Source organism: Thermobia domestica, chromosome 3 (genome assembly GCF_964235325.1).
Source record: "Thermobia domestica chromosome 3, izTheDome1.hap1.1, whole genome shotgun sequence".
NCBI classification, from domain to species: domain Eukaryota; kingdom Metazoa; phylum Arthropoda; class Insecta; order Zygentoma; family Lepismatidae; genus Thermobia; species Thermobia domestica.
Window position 1 is genome coordinate 322,889,682 of NC_137456.1, and position 25,769 is coordinate 322,915,450.

At 35.6% G+C, this 25,769-nt stretch overlaps 1 protein-coding gene across 4 annotated transcripts in view; it reads right to left on the reverse strand.

Annotated features, from left to right (window-relative positions):
- The window catches only part of LOC145681174 (uncharacterized), a 396,630-nt gene that overhangs the window by 11,931 nt on the left and 358,930 nt on the right, over nt 1–25,769 (reverse strand). For all 4 annotated transcript variants that reach the window (XM_081752648.1, XM_081752647.1, XM_081752649.1 and 1 more), the window contains exons 18-21: nt 22,081–22,195; nt 13,546–13,661; nt 7,430–7,585; nt 1,893–2,065 (exon numbers count right to left, since the gene is read on the reverse strand). In XM_081752648.1, the coding sequence (XP_081608774.1) occupies nt 1,893–2,065; nt 7,430–7,585; nt 13,546–13,661; nt 22,081–22,195 (560 nt within the window). The remainder of the gene's footprint in view (nt 1–1,892; nt 2,066–7,429; nt 7,586–13,545; nt 13,662–22,080; nt 22,196–25,769) is intronic.

Below are 25,769 nucleotides of genomic sequence, written 5' to 3' on the forward strand. Positions count from 1 at the left end.
GTTCTCATATTCTTCTACAAGTCTCCATCTTGATAGCTTCCTTGTTTGTTAGTATTTTGTATCCTCGTAAATATTGGCGATAACATTATTGTTAAACTGATCGTTACTAATTATATATTAAAATATATTTTAAATTGTAAAATAATTATATAAAAGAAACATTCTAAAAACAACATGGACTCACGCACTCTCGGTTCATCCTTCGCTATTAGCCTCAATCTTAATCAATCTCGATCGAAATTACACCTAAACTAATTTTCTATGGTTGTGGTTAATAATAACTAGGTGTTGTTGATGCTGATTGTTATTGTTGCTGTTGCAAGCTCCAGTTTAGCATGGGAGTTAAGATGAACGCCATTCTACGAAGTTGCTGAGAGCTTTGCTCTCTTTTTTTATCCAATTTTTATCTTGAAACAATTTTTACTTTAGTACATTTTCCATTTTATTACAATCTTTACTGTGTTACAAATATTTTTACTGTGTTTGGCGCCACTTTTCTTCCTTCTATACATTATATAAGTTGAAAAACAAGCTAACTGTTGACCGGCTAATCGTCCATATTCAACGCGCCATTTTGTGATACAATTTTTATTTTAAAACAATAATCAGTGATATAGTCGACCTTGGCTTGATTAAGCTGCGACTTTAAAACTTTATTCCTCGAAGGAGGATAAAGCAAGACAAGACAGTTTAGCATATGATTAGCGAGCGTGCTTTTAGAACATATAGTCTCGGGTTCAATTCTCGGTGTAAGCTTAGAGATTTTCCAGTGTTGATCCATGTGACAATTGGTGATCCGTCCTAATTAAGAGGTATTGGTCAAGTAAGCCAAAGATAATTGCAGAGCGTCACGAAGATTCAGGTCGCGGACCAATCATAAAATATAGCAATTTGTTTTGACAGGCTAAGGCGTTGGAGTCGGGCATATGTAACTAGCAGAAGTCCCGTTCTTCGCACGAGAAGAATGTTTAATGAAGCAGGAGGAGGGGAGGAGGGAATTTTCCGATTAAATTTTCACGTTTTTCATTAGTATTTTATTGATCACAATGTATACATATCTGAAACTCAAGAGGGGCAATTGCCACTGAAAGTTCAAATGACGCCACTAATATGAAACCGAAAATTTGAATAGTGTAGAAATTGCCTTCTTTACTCCCTTTTTAGAATCGCAATTTTGGAAAATGGTGACATCATGTTCACTCATTTCTAATGAAGAGTTTAAGTTATATACTTAATTTCACATCTCCAACTTCAACGATCTTAAATTCAGCATTGTATGAATATAAAATGGGAAATTAGAACATATGCCCATTGGGTTTTTCCACCTCTAGAAGCAAATTTTTCTAAACCTCTATTAAAAAAAAAAAAGAAAAAAAGAAAAATATAGTTTTCTCTTATTTCTAACGAAGTCTTTATTTCAGAGCTCCAACTTAAGTAAATCCTTGCTTTTTGTGGATGAAAAGTAATTTATATCCCATGGATTGGTTATGCTCTTTAGGATAAAGAAGACGGAAAGTGATTGATTATGAAAGATCTTATGGAATATAAAAAAGATGAAAATGTGAAACGTGGAATGAAAATCTGAAACGAAACAGGAGATTACAGAGATAACCCATAAACACGATTATGTCCACCACAAACTCACATGGCCCGTAATACCAAGGTGAGCGCTCTACCACGGAGCCACTGTGACCCAGGGTTATAAATAGTAAATACACTGAGCTATACTAAAAGCTAATAGAAATTTTCAAATTATATTTTCGTGTTATATACTACTTACATTTATGATTCAAAATAAATTTATGAATTGAAAATAAATTTAATTAAAAACTCTAGACTTCTTTCTCTGAGATCCGTATTTGACATTACAATGAATAGTTCTTAATACTTACTGGTTCTTAAAATTCTCCTTGGTTTCGGTATGAAGCCTTTTCTCTTCAAATGTCTGAGGTATGTTCTCATAAGACTGGCATCTACAGGAGGGTACTCGACATTCATCGACTGCAACACTTCTTGCAAGTTCTCTTGAGTGTACGTACTCAAGTTTTGGAAGAAAGAAGGGTCCCTACAAAGATAAGCCTAAGTTTAATAATAATGCTAAATCTACCAGATCTTAAAGTCACGAAAAGCCAAGTATCTTTAACAGATCTTCCTGTAAAAAGATAAGTTACCTCTAAGCCAATCTCACTTCAAATGGCAGCTCCCCGCCTTACACAGTCTCGGAGCTGAATAGGAACGTTAAACTCTAATCAATGGAATCACCTCCTACACTTCGAACTTTTTAAAATCGTTAAAGTTTACTTTTACGGACACAAACTGATTGAAATTAAAACACAAACAAGGAGCACGAAGAAAGTACAAAAGAATGCTAGGATGTGTTAATAAATCGTATACTAGAACTGTTGCTACCAGCACCTTCCTTCTATTTATTGTTCATATCTTATTTATTTATTTATTGAACAAATTCCCAGATACAGCATAATTTTGCTATTTTAACAGGGAAATGATAACAAACAGATAAAAGAATAAATAAAAATAAAGTATCAACAATAATAACAACAGCAGTGTCAACAAAGAGTACAAAAGCAATAGGTCTATTATTTGGCCAACACGCGTTAAATATTCTGTCAAACACCGGATAGCCCGAAAAAAATGTCCACATCACTTGGTAGATGATTATGATAATTCGGTATTCTGTGAAAAAGAGATCTTTGTATAATTGCTAACCTAGGGCAAGCAAGATGGAATAGATGGGTATTCCGGTAATGCGGGAAGGGACACGTAAGGATAGTTCTTGAAGTAGGATATCCGAAGGGCGGGAAGTCGAAAGCGTACTCTAGCAATAAAGAAACTTTGCTTTTAGTTTAAATAAGTTTTTCCTTGCAGTTGGTAATAAATTGGTTAAGTATACTTGAAATTTTAGAAGTTGTTACGCGGAAAGCTTGTAAAGTTAAATATTAGACATGATGTTTTTCAATGCGAATTTCATTCGATACGGTACAAGATTTAAGACTACTTTTGTGTCGCACAAATGTAATGTAAACGGGAATTGTTCATATAAAAAAATACGTTACTACACTTTTTAGTATTTTTTCTTTCTTTTAAGGTCCAACGTTACGCACCGAGGCTAAGGAAGACGGTGATGATGAGATGGCTAATAATGGTGAAATGAAGGAAGTGAGAAGAAACGGGAGAACCCCCAGAAAACCTATGTACACGTTGTTTGTCCACCACGAGACTCACTTGGCGCGAATTAGCATCAAACCAGGGACCCCACACATCAGAGATGAACATTCTACCACTGCGAGTCCCTTTAATATTAGTGTTGTGCAATAGTCTCATTAAAGTAATGCATCTTCTAAGGACACAATGAGCTTACAATTTCAAAGCCGGAAAAACAAATAAATAAAATTAATAAACTCTCCACTAGAAATATAGAAAAGAAGATACTGTAAGTAATTGTCAACTGTTTTTGTAACTTACACATGTAATCGATATTTGAATATAAACGCCAAGACAAAAAGTATAGATCAATCTAGATGTAGAAATCCTTCTTTTTGGCGCTACAATCAACAAAAAAATTTGTCGGAAAAATGCAAAAAAAGCAGCCGTAACTCAAGAACAAGGGTGACTCCTAAACAAACTGAAAATTCCCTGGGTTCTTTATCAAAAGTTGAATAAGGAAAATTAACAACAATCAAGTACAATGTTTTAACAAACAAAAATCATAGCACATCATTCAAGTTAGAAGAACACTAATAGAATTCTAAAGGAGAGAGATACAACTTTTCATAAACTTTTAATAAAATACTCCACGAATTCTCCACTTTCTTTGAGGATCACCTCTGCACCGCTTCTGCACCACAACTGTGCATTCTAGAATCTATGGGTATATGGTCTAGAAATGGACATTTCCTTTTATCCGACCTTGATCCGACAATTTTTTCTTTAGTTTTGGGTGTTTTGGGATTTTTTTCGAAAATTTTCGGCTGGTCATAGCGCCAAAAGGAATCACTTCTACACTCAGCTTGATGTATACTTGTTCTCTTATTTTGGTGTCAGGAATCCTCTCCCAAATGTTGACGCTTGCTGTTTTGAAACACTCGTACAAATGTACATTCTAAATGAGAACCTTATATTACCACAAATAATATGCTCTTATATAATCACAAAGAGACTTCCAGGAGTTAATATAACACTTTTTTTTATTCAGTTTTCATTGGTTAAAACATGTGCAGGAAACGCAGAATTTTTACATTAAATGATATTGTAGCATTGTGGAGCTCCAAAATTTTAAAATCCATGCAATGAAAGGGAAAATATGCAGTACATGTCGAAAGAATTAGATTGTCATGTAGAAGTTCTGACAGCCTTTTAATTTATTTTTATTTAATTTTTATTTATTTATTTAGTTTGGACGGATATTATATTCGGTTATTTCTATATATAGTATTTAAAGTCCTTCAATATATAAAGTATTTTCACATAGAAAAAAGAGGAAACATTAATTTTGTGTTTTCGCATAAGAAAGAAGAAAAGAAAAGTAAAAAGTAAAGCAAAAACAAAAATGACAGAAGGATTAAGATTCATTCTAGATAAGCTGGTAGGAGATCAACCTGGGTGCAAAATCCATCATTTCGGAGTTATAGGCTGCCGAAAACATGTAAAAATGAACTTTAAAAGTCTGTAGTTCCCATACTATGGGACCTACCATAGTCAGGACAAGACTTCACTTAGGAACTAGCATGTGTCCTATCCAAATGTGCATATCCAGACTCCTGCGGTACTTCCGCAGCAATTTTTATAGAGGAAGTTCGTGAGTACTTCAGATTATATGCCCATAGCCAAACTCTCTCTATAAAAATTGTTACGTGAGTACTGCAGGATTCTGAAGCATGTATTTTTGAATAGCGCACATACTAATTCCTAGGTAAAGTCTTGACCCGACTACGGTAGGTCCCATAATTTTGGAACTATGGACCTTTAAAGTTCATTTTTCATGTTTTCGGCAGCCTATAACTCCGAAAGCAAGCATTTGTGTGCACAGGTTGGTCTATACTTTTTGTCTTATCTTGGTATCAGGAATCACCTCCCAAACATTGTCGGTGTTGTTTTGAAACACCCTGTATATCTAAAGAATTAATTATAACTTCATAATTGATTTACACTTTTTAAACCCTTTATTACATTGATCTGTATTAGTGAGATAAGTAACTCATCTTTTAGTATAATAATAAATTTCAATGAACAGTTATCATTTTCTTGGTAGTCGGGATTGTGAAAAGATGTTGAACTTGCAAGTGATGAGTGAGTTGGGATTTGAATGTATATTTACTGCATTCATATAATAGCCAATACAAGAGCAAATACAATCTGCATGGGAAAAGTATCAGAATATTAATATTGTAACGGTGAAACTTGAAATGATAAGCAAAAACAAGTGTTTTGTCCGTCCCTTTTATAAACAGATGATCTTACATTAAAAAGAAAGAAAAAATGTAAAATTTCAACAGGATTGATCTTGTTCACAACCTCTTCCGACTCTTACATGAAAGAATCATGGAAATTAAGAATGAAGAGGAGAGAAAGTTAGTCAGGAAATGGAAATAAGTCAGATTTATTGAAATAGAAGATGAAAGGGTCATGAACTGGAATTCAGGACTTAAAATTGATGAACAGTGGAATAAATTATTAAAAGCTTTGAAGTTTGAATATGTGAATTGTACAGGTTTATTTTTGTACATCTTAGTATTATTTTTTTTATTTATTCTGTATTATTTATTTCGTAATCATATTTAAGAGTTATTTATAAAGGTTATTTTGTAAATTAGACATGTCTGTGTATGTAGTGTCAACAGGGGTAAGGAAAGAGAATTAGCGATTTTTGTTTCTATTTTATGTTCTGACTTGAGATTGAACGGGATTGACTGTAGTAGCCCATGGTAACCAATCAACGTGCAGAGATTTTTTCGCTGTCTCTTATATACAAAATCTGTCATTACCTGTGTATTCAAAGGTCTGATGAAGGCATGTGGATAGTTAATGAAACTGTTACACCTTAATAATTTTCACAATAAACTTACTGCTTTGCTTAGCGAGCAGTTTCAATCAGATGAAAATTATTTTTATTACGAATGAGTTCTTAGTTCTTTGTAGCGACCTGATTTCGTTACAGTTGGTTTTCGTTTATTTTATCTTATTTTGCTTGATTATTTCTTGATCAGTTAAATGGTGTTATAATTTTCCAACGTTAAATAATTAATTTTCATAATATTTCTAGTGTGCTGTTATTTTCTCTATCTGCACCACATAATAAGAATTGGACTCTATAGACTATGACTTTAATGCCAATTTTGTTCTTTTTAACTATGATTTGTATAATAAGTGTACTCAACTTTCATCAAGTAGGAAGATTTCCGAAAATATTTTGTTTCGGTATAATTACCGTTGTCTATTTTGATTATGTGGTGAACATAACATTGGGAAATAATAATTAATTGTGCTTAGATCAGTATTTCTTTAAAATATCTTGGAACTAAGGTTATTTTGTATTATTAGTTGTTGACATATCTAGTGAAATGATCAGTTTCAGCTAAGTTCCTTGGGCTCATTCTCTTTGATGAGCTAGAAATTGTAAACTTCTTTAACAAATCATGTTCAACTGACCGTTCGAATTAAAGTGATGGATATTTAAACTGATAAATTGTGTGAAACAGTAAACGAGAAAGTTTATATAATGGGCATGAGTAACATAATAAATGAACTAAAGATTTTGAAATCTGGGTTTTACTTAAGGATTCAAATGCAAAAGAATGACATCGATTACGGTCAGTTGTTTCAACATCTCTCTTCTTGTATATCACTTCTGTAACATCTCCTTATCTGTGTCTTCGATCCGATACCTTGCCCTACAGCAACGTAGCTGAAGATGCGTAGCAGTGTGACAGGACTTCGAGGAACGAATAGTGACAACGTACTCGTTTAATGTTAGATTGGCACATGACATCTTAAAATTCAAATTTAAAAATATGACTGAAGTCAAATCTTTACAATATAAGTAATAAATCAATACTTCTCGTAAAGACAAAACTTAAAAACCGGTAATTGTTGGTACCGGGGTTTAATAGTGGCTAAAATGAACAGTAATACCTTGTCAACATCACGTGCAAGTAAATTAGATTTTACATGATACTGTATCTTAAAAAAGTTTCCCTTCCTGTCTAGATTAGTGACTTGCTTTCCCCTTCGGCAATGGCAAAGAGGTGGGAAAGACATAAGTTTGTTTAGATTGCTTATCAGCTTATGTGGAATAAACAGAAGTTGTGTTTTCATATAGAGAAAGAAAAGAGGGAAAAACTTTATTTTCAAGTTTTTATGCAAAAAAGAAGAAGGCGGCAAAAAATCAGAGGAGAGATTTAACATTACTTGCCTCACTAAGGCATCAAGAAGTTGAAGCAACGCACTTAAGGTATCAGCTTGTTGTCCTGTCCCACAAGTTGCCATGGACTTCACTCGTTTATACCACTCATCGTATGGATAAACTTTGATCTCATAGCCCTCCACCCTCAGAAGCTGCCATAAATAGCTGCCAAATAGACAATAGAAACAAACAGTTACTTTTAACTTCTTTAAACACTGAACAATTATGTTGCCTTCACAAATTCGGCCAATAATAAAAACCTGAAACAGAATTGGCATCATTCAAATTATGAAACTAAGACTAAACAACATCTTAACGCCTATCCATTTTTATAACATCCATCGTCGAAATTTTCCATTACATAGGTGTGAAGAAAACGTTCTACAGATTATACAGGGTGCGGCAGAACCAACTAAGCAGTTTTAAGGAGCAATAAAAAGTAAATCTGGACATATAGAGAAAAAATGTTTTTATTTTCTAAATTAGTACAATATACCATTTTACATTAATTTAGTTTTGAAAATAATGTCCTCAAGATGGCAGCCGTTAGCATCAATACATTGTTGTAGACGATCCCTGAAGTTTCGAGCAGCTCTTGCACACATATCGCGGGGTGTGGCATTCACTTCGTCAATAATCCGCTCTTTTAACTCTGGTAGGGTGTGAGGGCGGCTTTTGAAAACCTTTTCCTTCAGATATCCCCAAAGAGAGTAGTCACAAATGCTCAATTCTCGTGACCGTGCAGGCCACCCGACATCACCCCTCAAAGAGGCGAGGAGTCCCGGAAACATTTCTCTCAAAGCATCAAGTGAAATTCGAGCTGTGTGAGCAGTAGCTCCATCCTGTTGGAACCACAATTCCCCCAGTCCATGTTCTTCAACAATCTCGTCCATTCTGGGTTGAAGAAATTTTTCAACATTGAAACATAACGTGTGGAATTCACTGTCACGGACACTCCTTCCTCAAAAAAAAAAAAAGCTCGTTGTGTAGCGATCACAGATCTGTTGTTTTCATAATAAGCGCGAACGGAAAAATCACAATGTGCACCGGTTCTGACCATATTAGGTACTGAAATGGGGTCAACGACTGAACAAAGGCAGACCACGTGCAACTGCCTACCCCCACCACAGCTCTCGCGGTAATCGATAGAAACTACTTAGTCGGTTCTGCCGCACCCTGTAATTATTACTTTTCAGTGCTGTTTAATTTTTAATTTTATAGATGCTTTTGACTAACTTTTTTATCTTTCATATAATCCAAAATTTTATCTAGTTATAAAAAAAAAAGTAATCTTTAGCAATAAAAGTATATCATCACTTGATCTGCAAGTACGAAATCAAAGCTTCTTAGAAATAGAAATTCAGCTTCTTAGAGAAATAGGATGTTTTTCAAATGACCACAACACCGTTATTTTTACTTGAAAAAAAATATTGGTAAAGAAACATTTATGATTACACAGCATTTAATGATATTCGTGTATGAAATATCACATAAAAATAAGTTCATTTTTCGTTTATATATTGTAAGCGTATTGGGAAATTTTGTTCCCACTGTTTCTAGCATGTCTCTTATCGATTTGGATGATTTGTTGATGAATACTGTCCTTTAAATCAATTAAGTAGCTTGTTCTCATAAACGCGTGACTAAAGATACCTCCATAAATAATAATCATTCACTGATAATATAAGAATCGAAGGGCCATGCCAGATCACCAAACCTGGAAACGATAAGGTTGAGAAACAGAAGAGAACAACAACTATTGACATAAATCATTTTGTACAATCTGTACACGTGAAAATTCAATTCTTCATTCAAAATTCACCTGCGATTACTGATTCGAGGTTTCGTAACATGTTTCCGAGCAGAGCGGCCAGAGTTCTGTAGCACTACTGTTCTAATCCTTTCATATTTTCGGGAGTATGCACCTGGTGGTTTGGTTTCCGTTAATGAACCTCCTGAGCAAAGATTATTAACCCAGCGTAAGATTGTGTTACGTGAGAGAACAGAGTAATTTCGGTGAATTTTGAATCTGTGGCGATATCATACTGAACTGTGGTCACTGACTTTTTGCTCCTCACAAAACAGTCACGGCTAACGCTGACGGTTGTATGACGTCGACTGAAACATAGCCTTCGCTGTTCGGTGGGTCTGTTGACACTAGGTAATAACAGATGGAACCTCTGGTCATCTCTCTTTGTCTTAGTAAGCAACACTTCATTTGTTACTTTCACAGAAATCCTCTTACGAGTGCCTTACGTAGGTCAGTGTTTCTCCAGAGGTAGGTACATACGTAGAAATTTATTTCGGGAGATGTCCAAACTCAATATGAGGATAAATTATATTAAAGTTTTTAAAATGACCTCTAAATTTAGACTAAATTTACAGAAAAGTCGGGATTTCGGGGGAGGGGTCCGGACCTCCAGGACCCATCAATTGTGTAGATGTCCCTGTTCATGTGCTCCTTAAAGTATAACGGGTCACAATGACATGCAATACATGTCTTTCCAGTCAAACTACTGTCTCGACAGTTTCAGAACTGTCAAAGGTGAATTTTGGTAGTTGTGGTTTAGTTTCGGCGGCATTGTATTGCTGCACGTACTACACTCCGGATTCTGGTACAGGAGATGATCACAGACTTACTAGATGCGGCCCTTCGTTGTAGTTCACGACTACAATTGTAATAGTGTACATCGAAATTATTTGCATGCACCTGGAACAAACTTTTGGAATTAATTTAAAACCTTACTATGTATATCCAATGTATATGAGTAAGGTAATTTCTTCAACACTTCGGCCGAAATTCATCAACCCTAACTATGGAGATAGGATAAGGCTTTTATACAAAAATTTTAGAAGAAGGAGTGGGCAATGGAGATTTTAAGAACACACTGTAAAAAGTTGAGTAATCCACAAGAGCACTGTTGATAAAGTTTACGGTTAGATATTCAGTTTCCCTAAAGCTAGTTTTCTCTCTCTCTCTCTCTCTCTCTCTCTTTTTTTTTTTTTTTTTTTTTTTAAGGAACAAAAAAGAAAAAAATGATTTTATCTTCGTCGTAATTTATAGTGGAAAAACTGAAGAAGTCATATTTATGCACAAACAAAGTATGTAGGGAGATATGAACCACGTACCACAGTTTTATTGATTTTGCATCCTCGGTACGTACAATTAAGATCCAATCTGGTTTGTTTCGATAACGCTTGTAGCTATTTATAACATAATATTCGGTGTTTGCAAGTAATATCAGTAATTTAAATGAAAAGAGAAGCAAGAAAGAAAAAAAGAAAAGAAATGAAATTAAATTACAAATCTGAAATCAAGAATTTTAAAATAGGTAAGGAAAGTGAAAGGGAGATTTTCACATCGTTACCAATTTCATATATACCTGTACAACGTGATTCATTCCTGCTTAAGAAGTAAGCTAAGCAAACTGTGTTATGCAATTAGATCTGTAAGTGTAAATACAGCTAAGTGTATGTATTACTCAAATTTTCATTCTATAATAAAATATGGCTTGATGTTCTGGGGAAATACATCTCGAAGTCTTATCATCTTTCGGCTACAGAAGAAAGTGGTACGGATACTAGCAGGAGTAGAATGCAACTATCCTTGCAATTTTTTTTTTTTTTTTAACTTCAAATAATGATTCTTTCATTAATGTATTTCTTTGAAATACTAACATATATGAAAAAAAATATAGTAGTGAATTTATTGCTAACAAAGACATTCATAAATACAACATAAGAAGCAAAGAAGACATTCACTTGCATACACACAGAATAAACATATACGATATATAAGTTACTTACAAAGGTACTCTATTATACAATCTATTTCCATCATGTATAAAAAAAATAATCAAGTCTGTAAACAGCTTTAGCATCAAACTTGATAGATAATGCTTTTACTTTGTTGAAGAATATGTTCATAATAATTCGTATGCGTAAACTTCGTATGTATAGTAAGATAAATTAGTGAATCAATATGTAATGATTGAAAAAATGAAATGAAATCTTTAAGCTTTACGTCCCACGGTTATGCAGGTTAGGCTAAAGGAGACGGCGATGATGAGAGATGAGCGAAATGGTGGAATGAAGAAAGTGGGAGGAAACGGGAGAACCCCGAGAAAACCCACGAGCACGGTGTTTGTTCACCACAAAGTCCACACGGCGCGAGCTGGGATCGAACCAGGGACCCCAAGCACCGGAGGTGAACGCTCTACCACTGAGCCACCGCGCCCCCCTATGTAATAATTATATATATGTCCATTATATATTTAAATCTGACATGTGTCAAATTTTGTTATATGACGATGAACGGATGCAGTAAATTATTATTATTCCTGTAGAGAAACTAAATTTGTACATCTATATTTCCTGAACTAAGGCATTGTTATGTGAATAGTCTACAGTATTTTAAATGGGAATTTCTAAAATTCAAGTACTCAACTAGCTAGGGTGCTCAACTTATCGCATGGCCGTTCAGCAGCGTCAGTTAAGAGCAAAATAGCCACTATGAAGCATAAGATTCTTTCCGTTGGTGAGTTTGTTAAATATGAGTCGGCGATTGCTGTGCAGAGTGTGTTTTGTCTTCGTTTCAACATTGAATCTCCAAAAGAGGAAGAACATCTGTTGTTGGAAACATCAATCTGAGCAACCTCCAACTGTCCACAAACAACCCACGCGTATTAGAGAACGATTCAAGAGTTTTGACCATAGCCCACGCAAAACAACCAACAGATGAGCAAAGAACTTGGAACAAAGCAAATAAAAGCATGTCAACCAAAACGGAACGCACGCTGCACAGCAATAGGCGACTCAATTTCAAGAACAAACAAAAAAACTTTTATTGTATAGTTGTTTAAAGCAAGTGCTCTAGTTATGGCATTTGAAAATTCAGGACGTCTTGTTTTAAATGTTATGTAGATCCTTTACACACAATGTGTAGTTCAGGAACTACAGATTTATGAAATTGTGTTCATCTTTTTGGAATCACTTTTCGAATCAATATATCTTCTATAACAGCCTGGAAAAATCTTTCGTATTGTTGCACAGTTTCCGGAATGAAATTATATTTAAAATCAGCTCGTATGTCATTTAATACTTCATTTTCAATGAGGACATAATTCCCTTTATCATCCAGCTAAACATTTTTCAGATTCAACGGTAATTTAGTTGTTGGTTAAAATAAAGAAATGTTACGAAAACTAGGTCTGTCAATATTTTGTGCATTGTGGTTTGTTACATGCTTGACATAAAGCAATCTGTTTTGAATTCTTTGACTGAAGAAGTTATCCATTTGACGACATATGAAACGCATCGGCGTATAAGACGAGCCTCATTTTTTGAATTCAGTTTTGAGGACACATATTTTCATTGTATATACACAATCCTTCCTTAAATATAGAGTGATACTTTTAACAAGTAACATACATGGAGTTACCAACGCTATAGCGCATGCGCATCTGGAGGAAAGCATACATACAGTGAAACGGTAAATAGACCGATTGTACCCAAAATACATATTCTGAGTCAGTGACTATAACGGAATGCTGTTGTACATCCTAAGAAAGCAAGGAAAGCACCAAACAGCACGAGATCGGGAATACTTCTTGAAACTGAAATAACCCAGTTCTCTGTATTTAGGTATAACACGCAATCTTTCTTTCGAACTTAAAAGGAAAAAGTGCATCTTATACGCTGAAAAATATGGTAAATTTCTTTTGATCATTTCAATACAAATTTTTTGAGTGGCATTTTATTCGATACTACAAATGTTAGGATTTGGTCAATGATTTTTTTTTCCTTCTCTTTAATTCTGAAAGACATATTCAGTATTATTGATGCTTTAAATATACCATACATTATCCTAATTCAAGTAACTTCTTACTCTATCATTCCTTTCCTTAAATTCACACTTATAAAAACTCAAAGAAACAGAAATTATTGTTTTTTCAGTCGTACTATCTTAAATTTAAGGTCAAACAAACTGAAATGATTGTTTTTCAGTCGTGCTATCTTAAATTTTACGCCACACAAACAGAAATGATTGTTTTTCAATCGTACTAACTAAAATTTAAAGAGCTCAATATTAAACATGAAATAAGCACTACTAGAAGCCTACTTACTGACAATCCATGGTGCGAGTATTTGTAAGATGAAATATTTTCCCAATGGAATGCAGCATATCCTGTGTCATCTGGATTACGATTGAACTTACGAAGTCAACCGGAGTTAACTCAATCTAGAAAACGAAGCAAAATTAATTTTTAAAAACATTTTATTTACTATATATTCTGATTCTTGAAAACTCCTTGCATTGACAAACTTTCGACTATGTATTTCCTTAATATTATTTATTCCTTTTGCTCACATTTTTATCCTCCGTGATTTTGGCTCCAAGTAAAAGCAGAAAACTTGAAGTGCAGAGATTCTTTAGGAATTAGAATTAAAAAAAAACTGAGATGATTGTCAAAATTCTTAAGTGGGTTAGCATACTGCTGAATATTTAGTTTTCACGTCCCTCGATTATGCACTTTCGGCTAAAGAAGACGGATGACTAACGAAAGACAATGTTATGGAAGAATTGGTGGAATGACAACGTGGAAGGAAATGGAACTGAAATATTTTGGCTTAACGTCCCACGAGTATGCTCTTTAGACTAAGGAAGACGGATGATTAAGGCAAGTAAACGATGATGGAAGAATTGATGGAATAAGAAGTGGAAGGAAACAGGAGTACCCCAAGAAAACCCACGAACACGATGTTGTCCATTACAAACTAATTGGCCGGGGATCGAATCAGGGACCCCATGCACCAGAGGTAAGTGATCTACCACTAAGCCACCGTGCCCCCCATAGGGAGAAATGGAAGAACTGCAGGAAATTCATGGACACAATGGAGACCACTCCAAATGTACAGTGGCCGCGCGTAGCATAGTCGCTAACGCTTTCCCCTTCGGTGCGAGCGGTCCCGGGACTGATTCCCGGTGGGGGCACTCGGGCGAAAAAGTGTAAAAAGCTCTTTCAGACCACCCATCTTGAATGAGGTTTTCCTCATTCACACCAGGCAAATGCCGGGGTGGTACCTAACTTATAGGTCCCAGGCCGCTTCCTTCCTTCCCTTTCCCCGGATAGTGTGCTCGCCAAGGGACGTTATCTCTCATACGTGACAGAATAAATGGCCATAGATGCCGAAAGATCAGAAATCCTGAATACTAAAAATCCAAATGTACACAGCACGTATCGAACCAGGGATCCGACGCACCAGAGATGAGCGTTCTGCCATCAGCCATCGTACCTCTCAATCCAAAAAAGAAACAATAGTATTGCATTTTATTATATTGTATTATTACATCTTAATAGTATTGTATTACCTTAATAGTATTGTATTATTCATAGAATATTTATAAAATGGATGTCTTTTCTGTAAGAACAAAGATAAATTCTAATGTTTTTTCGGTTGTAAGATTGTTTCATCAAATAAAGTTCTATCTTAGCAACTATCGTACTGTCATTCAAATCAGAGTGGCCTCCCATGAGATTCGAACACGGGTTCTCTCGACTGAGAGAGAACGTTAATCATTACCCTACCTTTGGATACTATATTGCTATTTAAAACAGACAAAAAATATGGAATTTTCCTTTTTTTTTTTTTTTTTTACCTACTTCATATGACGCCATTTCTGTAAGTACATTTTACGTATGATAAAAAATGAAATGAGATCTTTGAGTTTTACGTCCCACGGCTATGCTGGTTAGGCTAAAGGAGACGGTGATTATGAGAAATGAATGAAATGGTGAAATGAAGAAAGTGGAAGGAAACGGGAGAACTCCGAGAAAACCCACGAGCTCGGTGTTTGTCCACCACAAAGTCCACACGACACGAGCTGGGATCGAACCAGGGACCCCAAGCACCGGAGGTGAACGCTCTACCATTGAGCTACCGCGCCCCCTTACGTATGATAATATACGAACACTATGGACTAAAGTTATAGACGTATTAATTAATAAAGTTATCATCATAAGTAGCAGAAATTATATTTGATTTTAAAAAAAAAAATCATTGTTTAAAGACATAATGAATTTAGAACATAACGAAAGCCATGGTGGATTTGTACATTTTGTGTTCACCGTCCCTTGCAGGAGCAAGGCTATATGAGACGTGGACCAAATGTTTAATCTGAAATCCGAACCACATCCGGATCCTCTATGTTTGATCTGAAATCTGAATCCTCTGTACAGGAAAACCCAATACACCCGACTCCGACTCCATGAATAAATATAAAATTCCATGGGGCCGGGTGAAAACTTCAAATTTAACGAAGTCTCGTTAAATTAATGATATAAGTAAAAATGAAAGTGTTAATAAACATCCAAATGTACAAGGTAATGTGAGTCACAGAGTAGAATTGATTTCAGCCTAAGTTGTCAACTTAGCACAACAATCTAATAAAGATGGCGATACGCACCCAGTAACCAGTCAGGTACTAAAACTATGCTTTCTTAATGTAGAAGGGTTAAAGGACAAATCTCTCATTATATCAGATTTTGCCTACGAAAATGAGATCAATATTTACTGTGTGAGTGAACATTGGACTACAGACACTGAACTCCAATATAATAATATAGATGGTTTTACAATAGCAAATAGTTATAGTAGAAGTAAATATAGACATGGCGGTGTTGCTATCTATGTTAATAGTCACATTGAGTATCGTCAATTAGATATCTTTTCTCAATACTGAATGTGAATTTGAGTCAACTACAATTTTTCTAGACTAATGCAAATTAATAATTCTATGTGTTTATAGAACACCTGATAGTAATCCAATTTTTTTAAAAGAAAAATTGGAGCAGTTATTTACATTTATGAACAAATGGCATAATAATAAGACAGTAGCAGGGGGTGACGTAAACGCACATTTTGATGTGTCGACCGAGAAATGAACTATTTATGAGTTACTAAGTCTACTTAGACAACATAATCTTCAAGTGGTTAACAAAAAAACCGACTAGAAGCACAGCGTGCTTAGATAATGGTTTTACTAATGTAAAACCGAAATATTTAACATGCAATGTAAGTAAATTTCCCTTTTCAGATCATCATGCCGTACCAGTGAATCTAAGTAAACAAAAGTAGAATCCTGCAATTTAAGTTCTCCCATTACCAAACTTATCGCAACTAGGCCCATCACCGAAACTAACTTACAAAATTTCATTCTGTTGTTATCGCGTATAAATTGGGACGTAAATATTAAGTATGACAATTTAAATGCCAGCGATACATTTGATCTTTTTTTTTAACTAAGCTTCTAAATATCTTTGAAATGTGTATTCCTAAAAGGGTGATCCGGTATAATGCATCAAAGAAAACCAAATCAAGTAATAAGTCATGGTATACTCCAGAACTCTCTGCTATGAAAGTTAAAGTAATGCATTATTATAATATATATATAAGGACAAAATGACTAGTGAAGCTAGGGGTATTCATATGTCACAAAGAAGTAAGTATAAATCTCCAATAAAGGTAGTGAAAGCAAAATACAATGAAAATTGCATTGAAATATCATCGAATAAATGTAAAACTGCATGGAAGATAATTAACGAGGTAAGCAATAATAATAATAATAATAATAATGTTACTCTGTCGCCTGATACCCTTAATACATATTTTGTTACTTCCGTAGAGGAAATCAAGAAAAGCAATGTGATACTGATGTTAATATGTATCACTATTTAAGTCAACATAGTCCATTTAATAGTTCTTTCGTGATTAACCATGTTAGCCCTGATGACGTCATAGTAGTAGTAAAAAGAATGTAAACTTCTGACAGTAAGGATATATTTGACATGTCGAGCAACCTTATAAAAGCTATTATTAATCACATTGTGAAACCCCTTAAAATATGCTTCAATAAATGTTTCTCACAAGGTATACTTCCTAAAGCACTTAAAATAGCTAAAGTTATTCCTATATACAAAACTAGAGATAGTTCATGTTCGTCTAATTATCATCCAATATCTCTTATTCCCGTTTTTTCTAAAATTATAGAAATTATTGTTAAAGATCAGATATATAAATACATGACTGAGCAAAATATAATTCTGAAAGCTCAATTCGGATTCAGGTCGAGAAAATCCACAACTGATGCAGTAAAATCGCTAACGAAAAAAATATATGAAGTTTTTGAAAATAAGGGTTTTGCTTTAGCGACATTCTGCGAATCTAAAGCATTTGATTGTGTAGATCATAAAGTCTTAAGTGATAAATTAGCGTATTACGGGCTCTATAGCAGCAGTTTAAATTTTGTAAAATCCTATTTCAGTGAACGTAAGCAGATAGTTTGTGTTAACAATATGAATTCAAACATATTAGAAGTTAAACACGGCGTACCGCAAGGTTCCGTTCTGGGCCTGGTACTATTTTTAATAATGATAAATGATTTACCTTTAAATACTAATGCACATCAATTCTATACGCGGATGATACAACCCTACTTAATATAAATACAAGGTTTGAAGAAGTATATATAGAAGCTGAAGGCGCATTATCAGAAGCTGTGACATGGTTTAAAAGAAATGGTTTTGTGCTAAGTCGAGATTTAAAAAAAATTAAAAATTAAAAAAAAATAACCTTTAGTCTCAATCACTGCAACGATAAAGAAAACTATGATGAATCTGAGGTTAAATTTCTCGGTATATGTATAGACAACCGGTATATGTATAGACAACGAATTAAACTGAGAAAAACATGTAAAATATGTAGGTATTAAGCTCTCCCGAGTGTTCTTTCTGTTAAGAAAACTAAAAGATACAATTCCCCATGAGTATTTAAGAAATTCATATTTTGCATTTTTTCATAGTATAATTGGATATGGGATTTTGCTTTGGGGTAACAGTAGTCAAGCACATACAGTCTTAGTTTTGCAAAAGAAAGCTATCAGGATTATTCTTGGAACGCATGATAAAGAATACTGTAAACCGTTATTTGTCAAGCTTAAGATAATGACGGTAGTTAATTTATATATTTATCAAGTGCTACTTTACACTAAACAAAACCTTGCAAATATGACACTTAGGGAAAAAGTACATACATATAATACTAGATGATGTTTAAAAAAAATGATGTACCCTTTACTAGATTATCAAAGATCAGAAATAGCTGTTTAGTTTTAGGACCGAAGCTGTTTAACAAACTAACAACCTCCATACAGCAGCTGCCGTTAAAGGTTTATAAAAGAAAGTTCTATGATTGGTTAATAGCAAATCTATTTTATTTGATTCAAGAGTTCAGTGAATGTGAAGAAACTGTGTCGTAATTTCCAGAGTCATTCCATTTCAAATATTATTAGACTATTAACCAGCAACTGATTGTATATTATGAATATTTTTTCTTCTCTTTTGTTTATACAGACCTATATATCTATATGTATATCTCATTTGGACGTTGTCTATTGCTTGTAAAGCTCAATGACAATAAAATATTCTATTCTATTCTATTCTGTTCATGAGCTTCCGCCGGGAATTGAACCCGATCTCCCACGCAATGGAGTCGTGGTAAAAGAGTAAACGGAGAAGGTATGTTAGAGAATATCATATACACGGGAACTAAGCAATGTCTTTATTATAGATATTCATTTGCATATCCCAATTCAAATTTCTCTCATATAAGGCATTTTAACTTACAATCCAAAAGAGTCAGACTCTTTATAAAAGGACTCTTCAATTTGCATTAGCATCACACAGTTCTGTTTTTTATGGGATCTTGTGAAGTTACGGACGTTCACAAGGGGAGGCCGTGGCGCCTACCTCAAATTCAAGTGAATCAATAATCTGAATTAAGTTTCCAGGCACGATCAATACTTTCTACATTTAATCCTCCATTATATTCTTTCTTTCTTTCCGCTTCCAACTTTTGTTGTACCATATATATATATGGTATATGTTATATGATAGTAGGTGGTCAAGAAAGCACAAGAGTACTTGTCTTTTTCCTGAATACTATGCTTAGATGTTACCATACAGTTCTTTGCAAATCCTTTTCCTATCTGGAGCTGAGCTTCATATGCCAAAAGGCCATAAATACTTTTTTTTTTTTTTTTTTTTTTTTTTTAATAAAGGACTCCGAAAATTCATACGATCGCTCAATGTATGAAGCAAAAATTAAACTTTTGTATTGGGGTTACAATTACATTTTTCACTGGTAAAGTTTCTTTTCTTTTATTTTATTTTCTTATACGAGGGCAATTTGAAAAAAAAAAATCCATTTGCGCACGCATGAGAAATGGCTGGGAAGTGCAACGTCAGGCCTACGATGTTGCGCAGTAGTTCAGTAGACAGTGAACAGTGTTGTAATTCACTCGTCCGCTATAATAATTAAAAATGAACGTTCTAATAGAAAAGCCAACCAAATGTGAAGTGTGTGCGGTAATATGGCTTCTGAGTGCGAAAAACCCTTCGGTAGCTGCGATTCATCGCGAACTATATGATGTTCACAGGCCAAACGTGATGAGTGAAGATGTTGTACGTGAATGATGTCGCATGTTTAAAGATGGACGAACTGACGCGCACGATGCGGCAACAAGTGGGCATCCATTTGTAGTCAGCAATGAATTAATTCAGGCAATGAACTCGGTTGCATCTCTTCAAACACATGAAACAGTGGCTTGCGTCGATCGCTTCGACAATGACAATGCGCTTCACAATGCTGTTAGCGGATGGCTTCATTCCCAGGCGGGGGATTTTTTTATGGAAGGAATTTCAGACCTTGTGAAACATTATGACAAGTGCCTTAATTTGAATGATTGATATGTTGAAAAGTAATGTAATGTTGTGTAAAATAAAAGTCTGTATTTGCGAGTGTATGTCATTGATAACCAAATGGAGGTTTTTTCCCTAATTGCCCTCGTATATATCAAGTAAGATAGGTCAAATTGTGTTAAGAGAAATTCTGCTGGGAGTTTTGTCTCACTCCCGAATGGCCGGATTGCAAAGGTCATTGGTTCCAATAGTGCAAGTCGTACCTCAATCCTAATCTGAGATAGAATGGGCTGCGATTGAAGCGTCTACTTGGTTCCCAGATCATGGGTTGGACTATGCCAGGTTTTGGTTATACTGTGGGATTCAGTACCTCGGGATACATCTTGATGCCGATGGGGAAACTGAACTTGACTTAACGCTCTAGCGTTGATACCGAGAATATATCGGTAAAACTCCTAACCGCTATGAGAGCTCCCTCCACTAGTAGATCTAACTGGGAGGTGAACTTCGATCCACGACGCTAATGAGCATATTTCATTCCCTTCCTCTAAAAGGGTTTACTGTTACAGCTTGGCAATTGAATGGAGCAATCACTGCTAAATCCATTTATGGGCCACAAAAAATGAAATGAAATCTTTTAAGTTTAACGTCCCACGCTTATGCCGGTAAGGCTAAAGGAGACGATGATAATGAGAAATGAGTGAAATGGTGGAATGAAGAAAGTGGGAGGAAACGGGAGAACCCCGAGAAAACCCACGCACACGGTGTTTGTCCACCATAAAGTCCACACGGCGCGAGCTGGGATCGAACCAGGGACCCCAAGCACCGGAGGTGAACGCTGTTTATGGGCCACATTAAAGTGATAAGTTACTGTCCTATAGATAATACACTGTATCTGCCACAGTAAAACAGAAGTTACCCCCTTGACAGACAGAATCTACAATGTTGTGATTGATTAAAATATTTTTGTATGCAACTTATCCTTGCAATGTCAAAGAAACGTAAGGATAAATTCACTAAAATGTGAGTTCTCAACTCGTTATCAGCAGATCCAAAGGAAATCACATTTACCTATTTATTGATTTTAAAAACATTTTGTTGTTAAGATAACAATGAGTATGCATAAATCATTAAATGAGTAATGAAATCACACTGACTCCATACTTTTTTTTAAAAAAACAAGAAAACTTTTTATAGCAAGTTAGACATATTTAATGTGGAATCAAGGACATGTATTTTTCATGATTCAGAAGTAGCATAATTGGTTCCCCATCAGCAGAAGAAAAAAAGAAACAATGATACTCTCAACTCAGATAGCGTACAATGGCAAAGGGGAAGGGAAGTATGCAAGGGTTGGGATGAGGGAACGTTAGTTACAGCCTACTCCCTTGTTAGGCGTCTATGCAGAATCAGAGTTTGGAATCAAAATGACTTTCTTGATTTCAGACATTTACAAGCTGAAAGCTTAAAGCAAAAAATGTGAAAGAAACTTGGACTTGAAAAAATGAAATCTTTCAGTTCAACGTCCCACGATTATGCCCTGTTAGACTAAGGGAGACGATGATTAAGGCAATTGAATGATGATGCAATAATTGGTAGAATGAGAAAGTGTGAGGAAACGGGGGTACCCAGAGAAAACCCACGGACAAGATGTTGTCCACTATAAACTACTTAGCCGGTGATCAATCAGGGACCCAACGCACCAGAGGTATACGCTCTACCACTGAGCCACCGTGCCCTCGTAACTTGGACTATTTATAAAGAGGTTGGAAATAAGTACTTAAAGAATTCTATTTTAATCTCACGTCTAAAAAATTGATTGAGAGAAATATAGTATTTCAAAATTACTATTTTTTTTAATTTATTCTTTGACATACATGTTTACGAATTATCAATTCATACCTGCCAATTAATATCAGGTGCAGATTCAGTAAAAATACACGCCTGCAACATCAAAAGTGTAAAATCTGACGGATTCCAACTAGGATCATCTCTTGAGCCAGCAACATTCCCACATCTGAAAGCAAAAATAATAAATAAATAAATAAATAAACGAAATAAACGTTTCATCTCGATAAGGAAGAAGTAGAGGGAAAATTTTTAACAATTAAAAAATAAGTAAATCAAGGGCGCCGATCCTGGGGGGCCGAGGAGGCCCGGGCCCCTATTGTATTTATGAATATACAATATTTGGCATAAATTCAGTGCTTTTTGTCTTAAAATCTTCATATATATAAAGAAGAGAATACCCCTCCAAATTTACAGAGAAATCGGCGCCCTTGAAGTAAATAGTTGTCAAGATAGAGGTGGGTGGCATGCTGAGTGCAGGACTACGTGATAATGTTGCCAGGCTGAAAGTAATAAAGTTTAATAGAGAAAGATAAACTAACAGCACAACTAGGTCGATAAGAGTACAAGAAGGCGAAGGAATACTAAAGGAAAAAAATATATGTATGATACACGAAATAAAAATAAATATATTAATTAGTGAATGAATGAACAACGATTAATAGGCAATAAGAAATAAATATGAATAATAATAATATATATATATATATATATATATGGAAAGTATGTAGAAAAATAATAGTAAAAAGTAGAAAAAATTGGCAAAGATAAAAGAAATTGAGAGGAAATGCCAGGGGCAGGTTAAAGGGGGCAATCGCCCACCTCCCATCCCCAAGAGCCATCCAAAATATTAAAATTACACATTCTGCTGCTTGTAGCTTACCGCCACACGAACGAAAGTTTGGGATCGTTATTTCAAAAGAGGGTTAATTCTTTAAATTCTATTTAAAAATAGTCTCTGTCCAGCATGCCGCATTTACGCTAACGTTAACTCGACTCATATCAGATAAATTTCACGAAGAAAGACGATGTTACTTGAGATCAGAACATCTGGAAAACTATCCATGGCTGGTTCTTTCCCATAAGGAGAAGGGCCTTTTTTGTAAATATTGCTCACTTTTCGCAACGGGTTTGGTTGGGGGCTATCGAAGAAACATGCCTCTCCAAACTCTTGTGACTAAACCTTTGAAAAATTCGCTACTTTCTACGGTATTTTAGAAACTCACAACAAGGCACAATATCACATTAACGCTGTTGAGGTTGGAAAAGCGTTTCTGAAAAACTACTGGGAACCAGTGAAATCAGTCGACAATCAAATTAACTCGTCAAGAAGACAAGTCATCCAAAATCGCGACAAACTGAAATTAATGTTGGAGAATGTGATATTCCTTGAAGGGCAAGGCACTGCTTTTCAAGGCCACAGGGACGATGCTAGTGCGGATAATTGGACCTCAGATGGTAACGGTGCAGAAACTAAGTTCAACGAGGGCAATTTTCGAGAATTGCTCGAATTTAAAATGGCTTGTGGTGACGATGTCTTAAAGAATCACTGGAAGAAGGCATCGAAAAGGACCATTTTTGCCAATAAAACCACACAAAAGGCCCTCATTGAGGCTTGTGGATCGTTTGTAATATTGTCAAGCGAGTGCGGGAGGGTCAGTTCTATTCTGTCATGTTTGATGAGAATAGGACGTTTCGCACACATCTCAGCAGTATGGGTGAAATAAGATAAGACTGCTTCAGTTTCATTGATTCTCGATCAGCGGAGATGAAACGTGAAGACATTGGTTCGAGCTCGGAATCCGAAGACTCAGAACCTCCCGAACTCTCACTGACTGGAGGGAAAATTGGAGATATTGTTCTATCTTTCCTACGAGACCTCTCACTCGACCCGAAAAACTGCGTTGGTATTGGTACAGATGGTTGCGCCGTCATGACCTCTCAAAGTAGCGGGGCAGTGCAGGAGATCCAGAAGGAGGCTTCAAACGCGCTGCACTGTTCATATTGCAGTCACAGCCTCAACTTGTCCATCTTCAGGTCGTCGTCAGTACAGTGCGTGAGGAACTGTCTGGGAACAACGAAAGAGATCACTGCATTTTTCACCGCATCGTCAAAACGTAATACTGTCCTTCAGCTTACGGTTGGTGGTCAGTTGGAGACATTGTGTGAAACGAGATGGGTTGAACGGAACGACGCGGTGTTACAATTTGTCGTGAAATTTCAAGAAATTAGTGAGGCTCTACAGTGTGTTCCAAGTGGTCCGGGTTAGATATAGCAGCCAAAGCACGGGAACTTTCTTCTGCCATGCACAACAGCGAGTTTATCGTAACTATCACGTGTCTTCAGGTTGTTCTCACGATAACTCTCCCCTCAATCGACTTTTGCAGAAGGGTAAATTCAAATGAAATCGACCAATGATGGTTGCTGACAAAATTTAGTTTTTTGTTAATTTTTTGCCTAAGGTTGTACCACATTTAGGGAGTTGAAAACAGGTATTCATTTATTCTTTTTAGCCGCGCATGTTTTCTATAGGTGCCTGAGCGCATTTTGAACTTTTTAGTACATTCAGTTAGACGCTGTAACTTTTAAGGTTTTAAAGATAATGAGTTCAAACCAAAACCATATGAAAGATAATGGAATAGACAATATTCTATGTTCTGTGCACATTGAGACATGCTTCAGAACGTTGAGAAAAGAAGCTCTGAACATTGAGGTTGGAAACGAAAGTCTCACTGGTGCAAGTTTACCCACTTGTTACTGCATAACTATCGTCTATTTTGTGCAAATTTGGGATTTTTCACTTCTGTTCTCCCTGAGATATTTGATGGTGAAAATACACGATTTTCGAAAGTTAACAAATTTTAAATATTTCCAAAAAATCAAGTATATGGTTCTCAGGGTCTGGGTACAAAACCTCGCGGCGACAACCTCGCCTGGCCAAAACCTCGCGGCCCAAAATCTCGCCGGGCCAAAACTCCGCCTGGCCAAAACCTCGCCGCCCAAAACGTCGCGGGGCCAAAACCTCGCCACCCAAAACCTCGCGGGCCAAAATCTCGGCGGCGATGTTTCGGCCGCGAGATTTTGTCCGTATACCGGTTCTCAGATCTGAAACTTGTTTGGGACGTTGTTTATTATCTAGTCTCTATGTAGACAAAGAATTGAAGGCGAGTCTCATTTATTTCGTTTCAAAATGTATATTCCAAAATGGCCATTACTAAGTTTCCAACCTCAATGTTCAGAGCTTCTTTTCTCGACGTTCTAAAGTATGTCTCAATGTGCACAAGACCCAAAATGTTGTCCACTCCATTATCTTTTATATGGTTTTGGTTTGAACTCGTTATCTTTAAAACCTAAAAAATTACAGCGTTTAATGGAATCCTATGAAAAGTGCAAAATATGCTCAGGCGCCTATACAAAATAGCCGCCACAAACAAACCTGCGCGGCTAAAAAATAAATGAATACCCGTTTTCACCTCTCTGAATGCGGTACAATCTTAGGTAAAAAAAAAAATTAAAAAATAAATATTGTCAGCAACTTTTAACCTAGAAATTGGTCGATTTCATTTAGATTGCCCCAGAAGACAGATTTAGACATGAACGCAGAGTCAGATGCCATTCAGGACACTATCGCAGCATTAAACAAGAAGCGTTCAAACAGCAAAGAAGAATTCGCGGCAATTTTCGAAGCAATATCCAGAATGGCTGCCAGTGTCGACGTGCAGATTCGAACTCCTCATCTCACC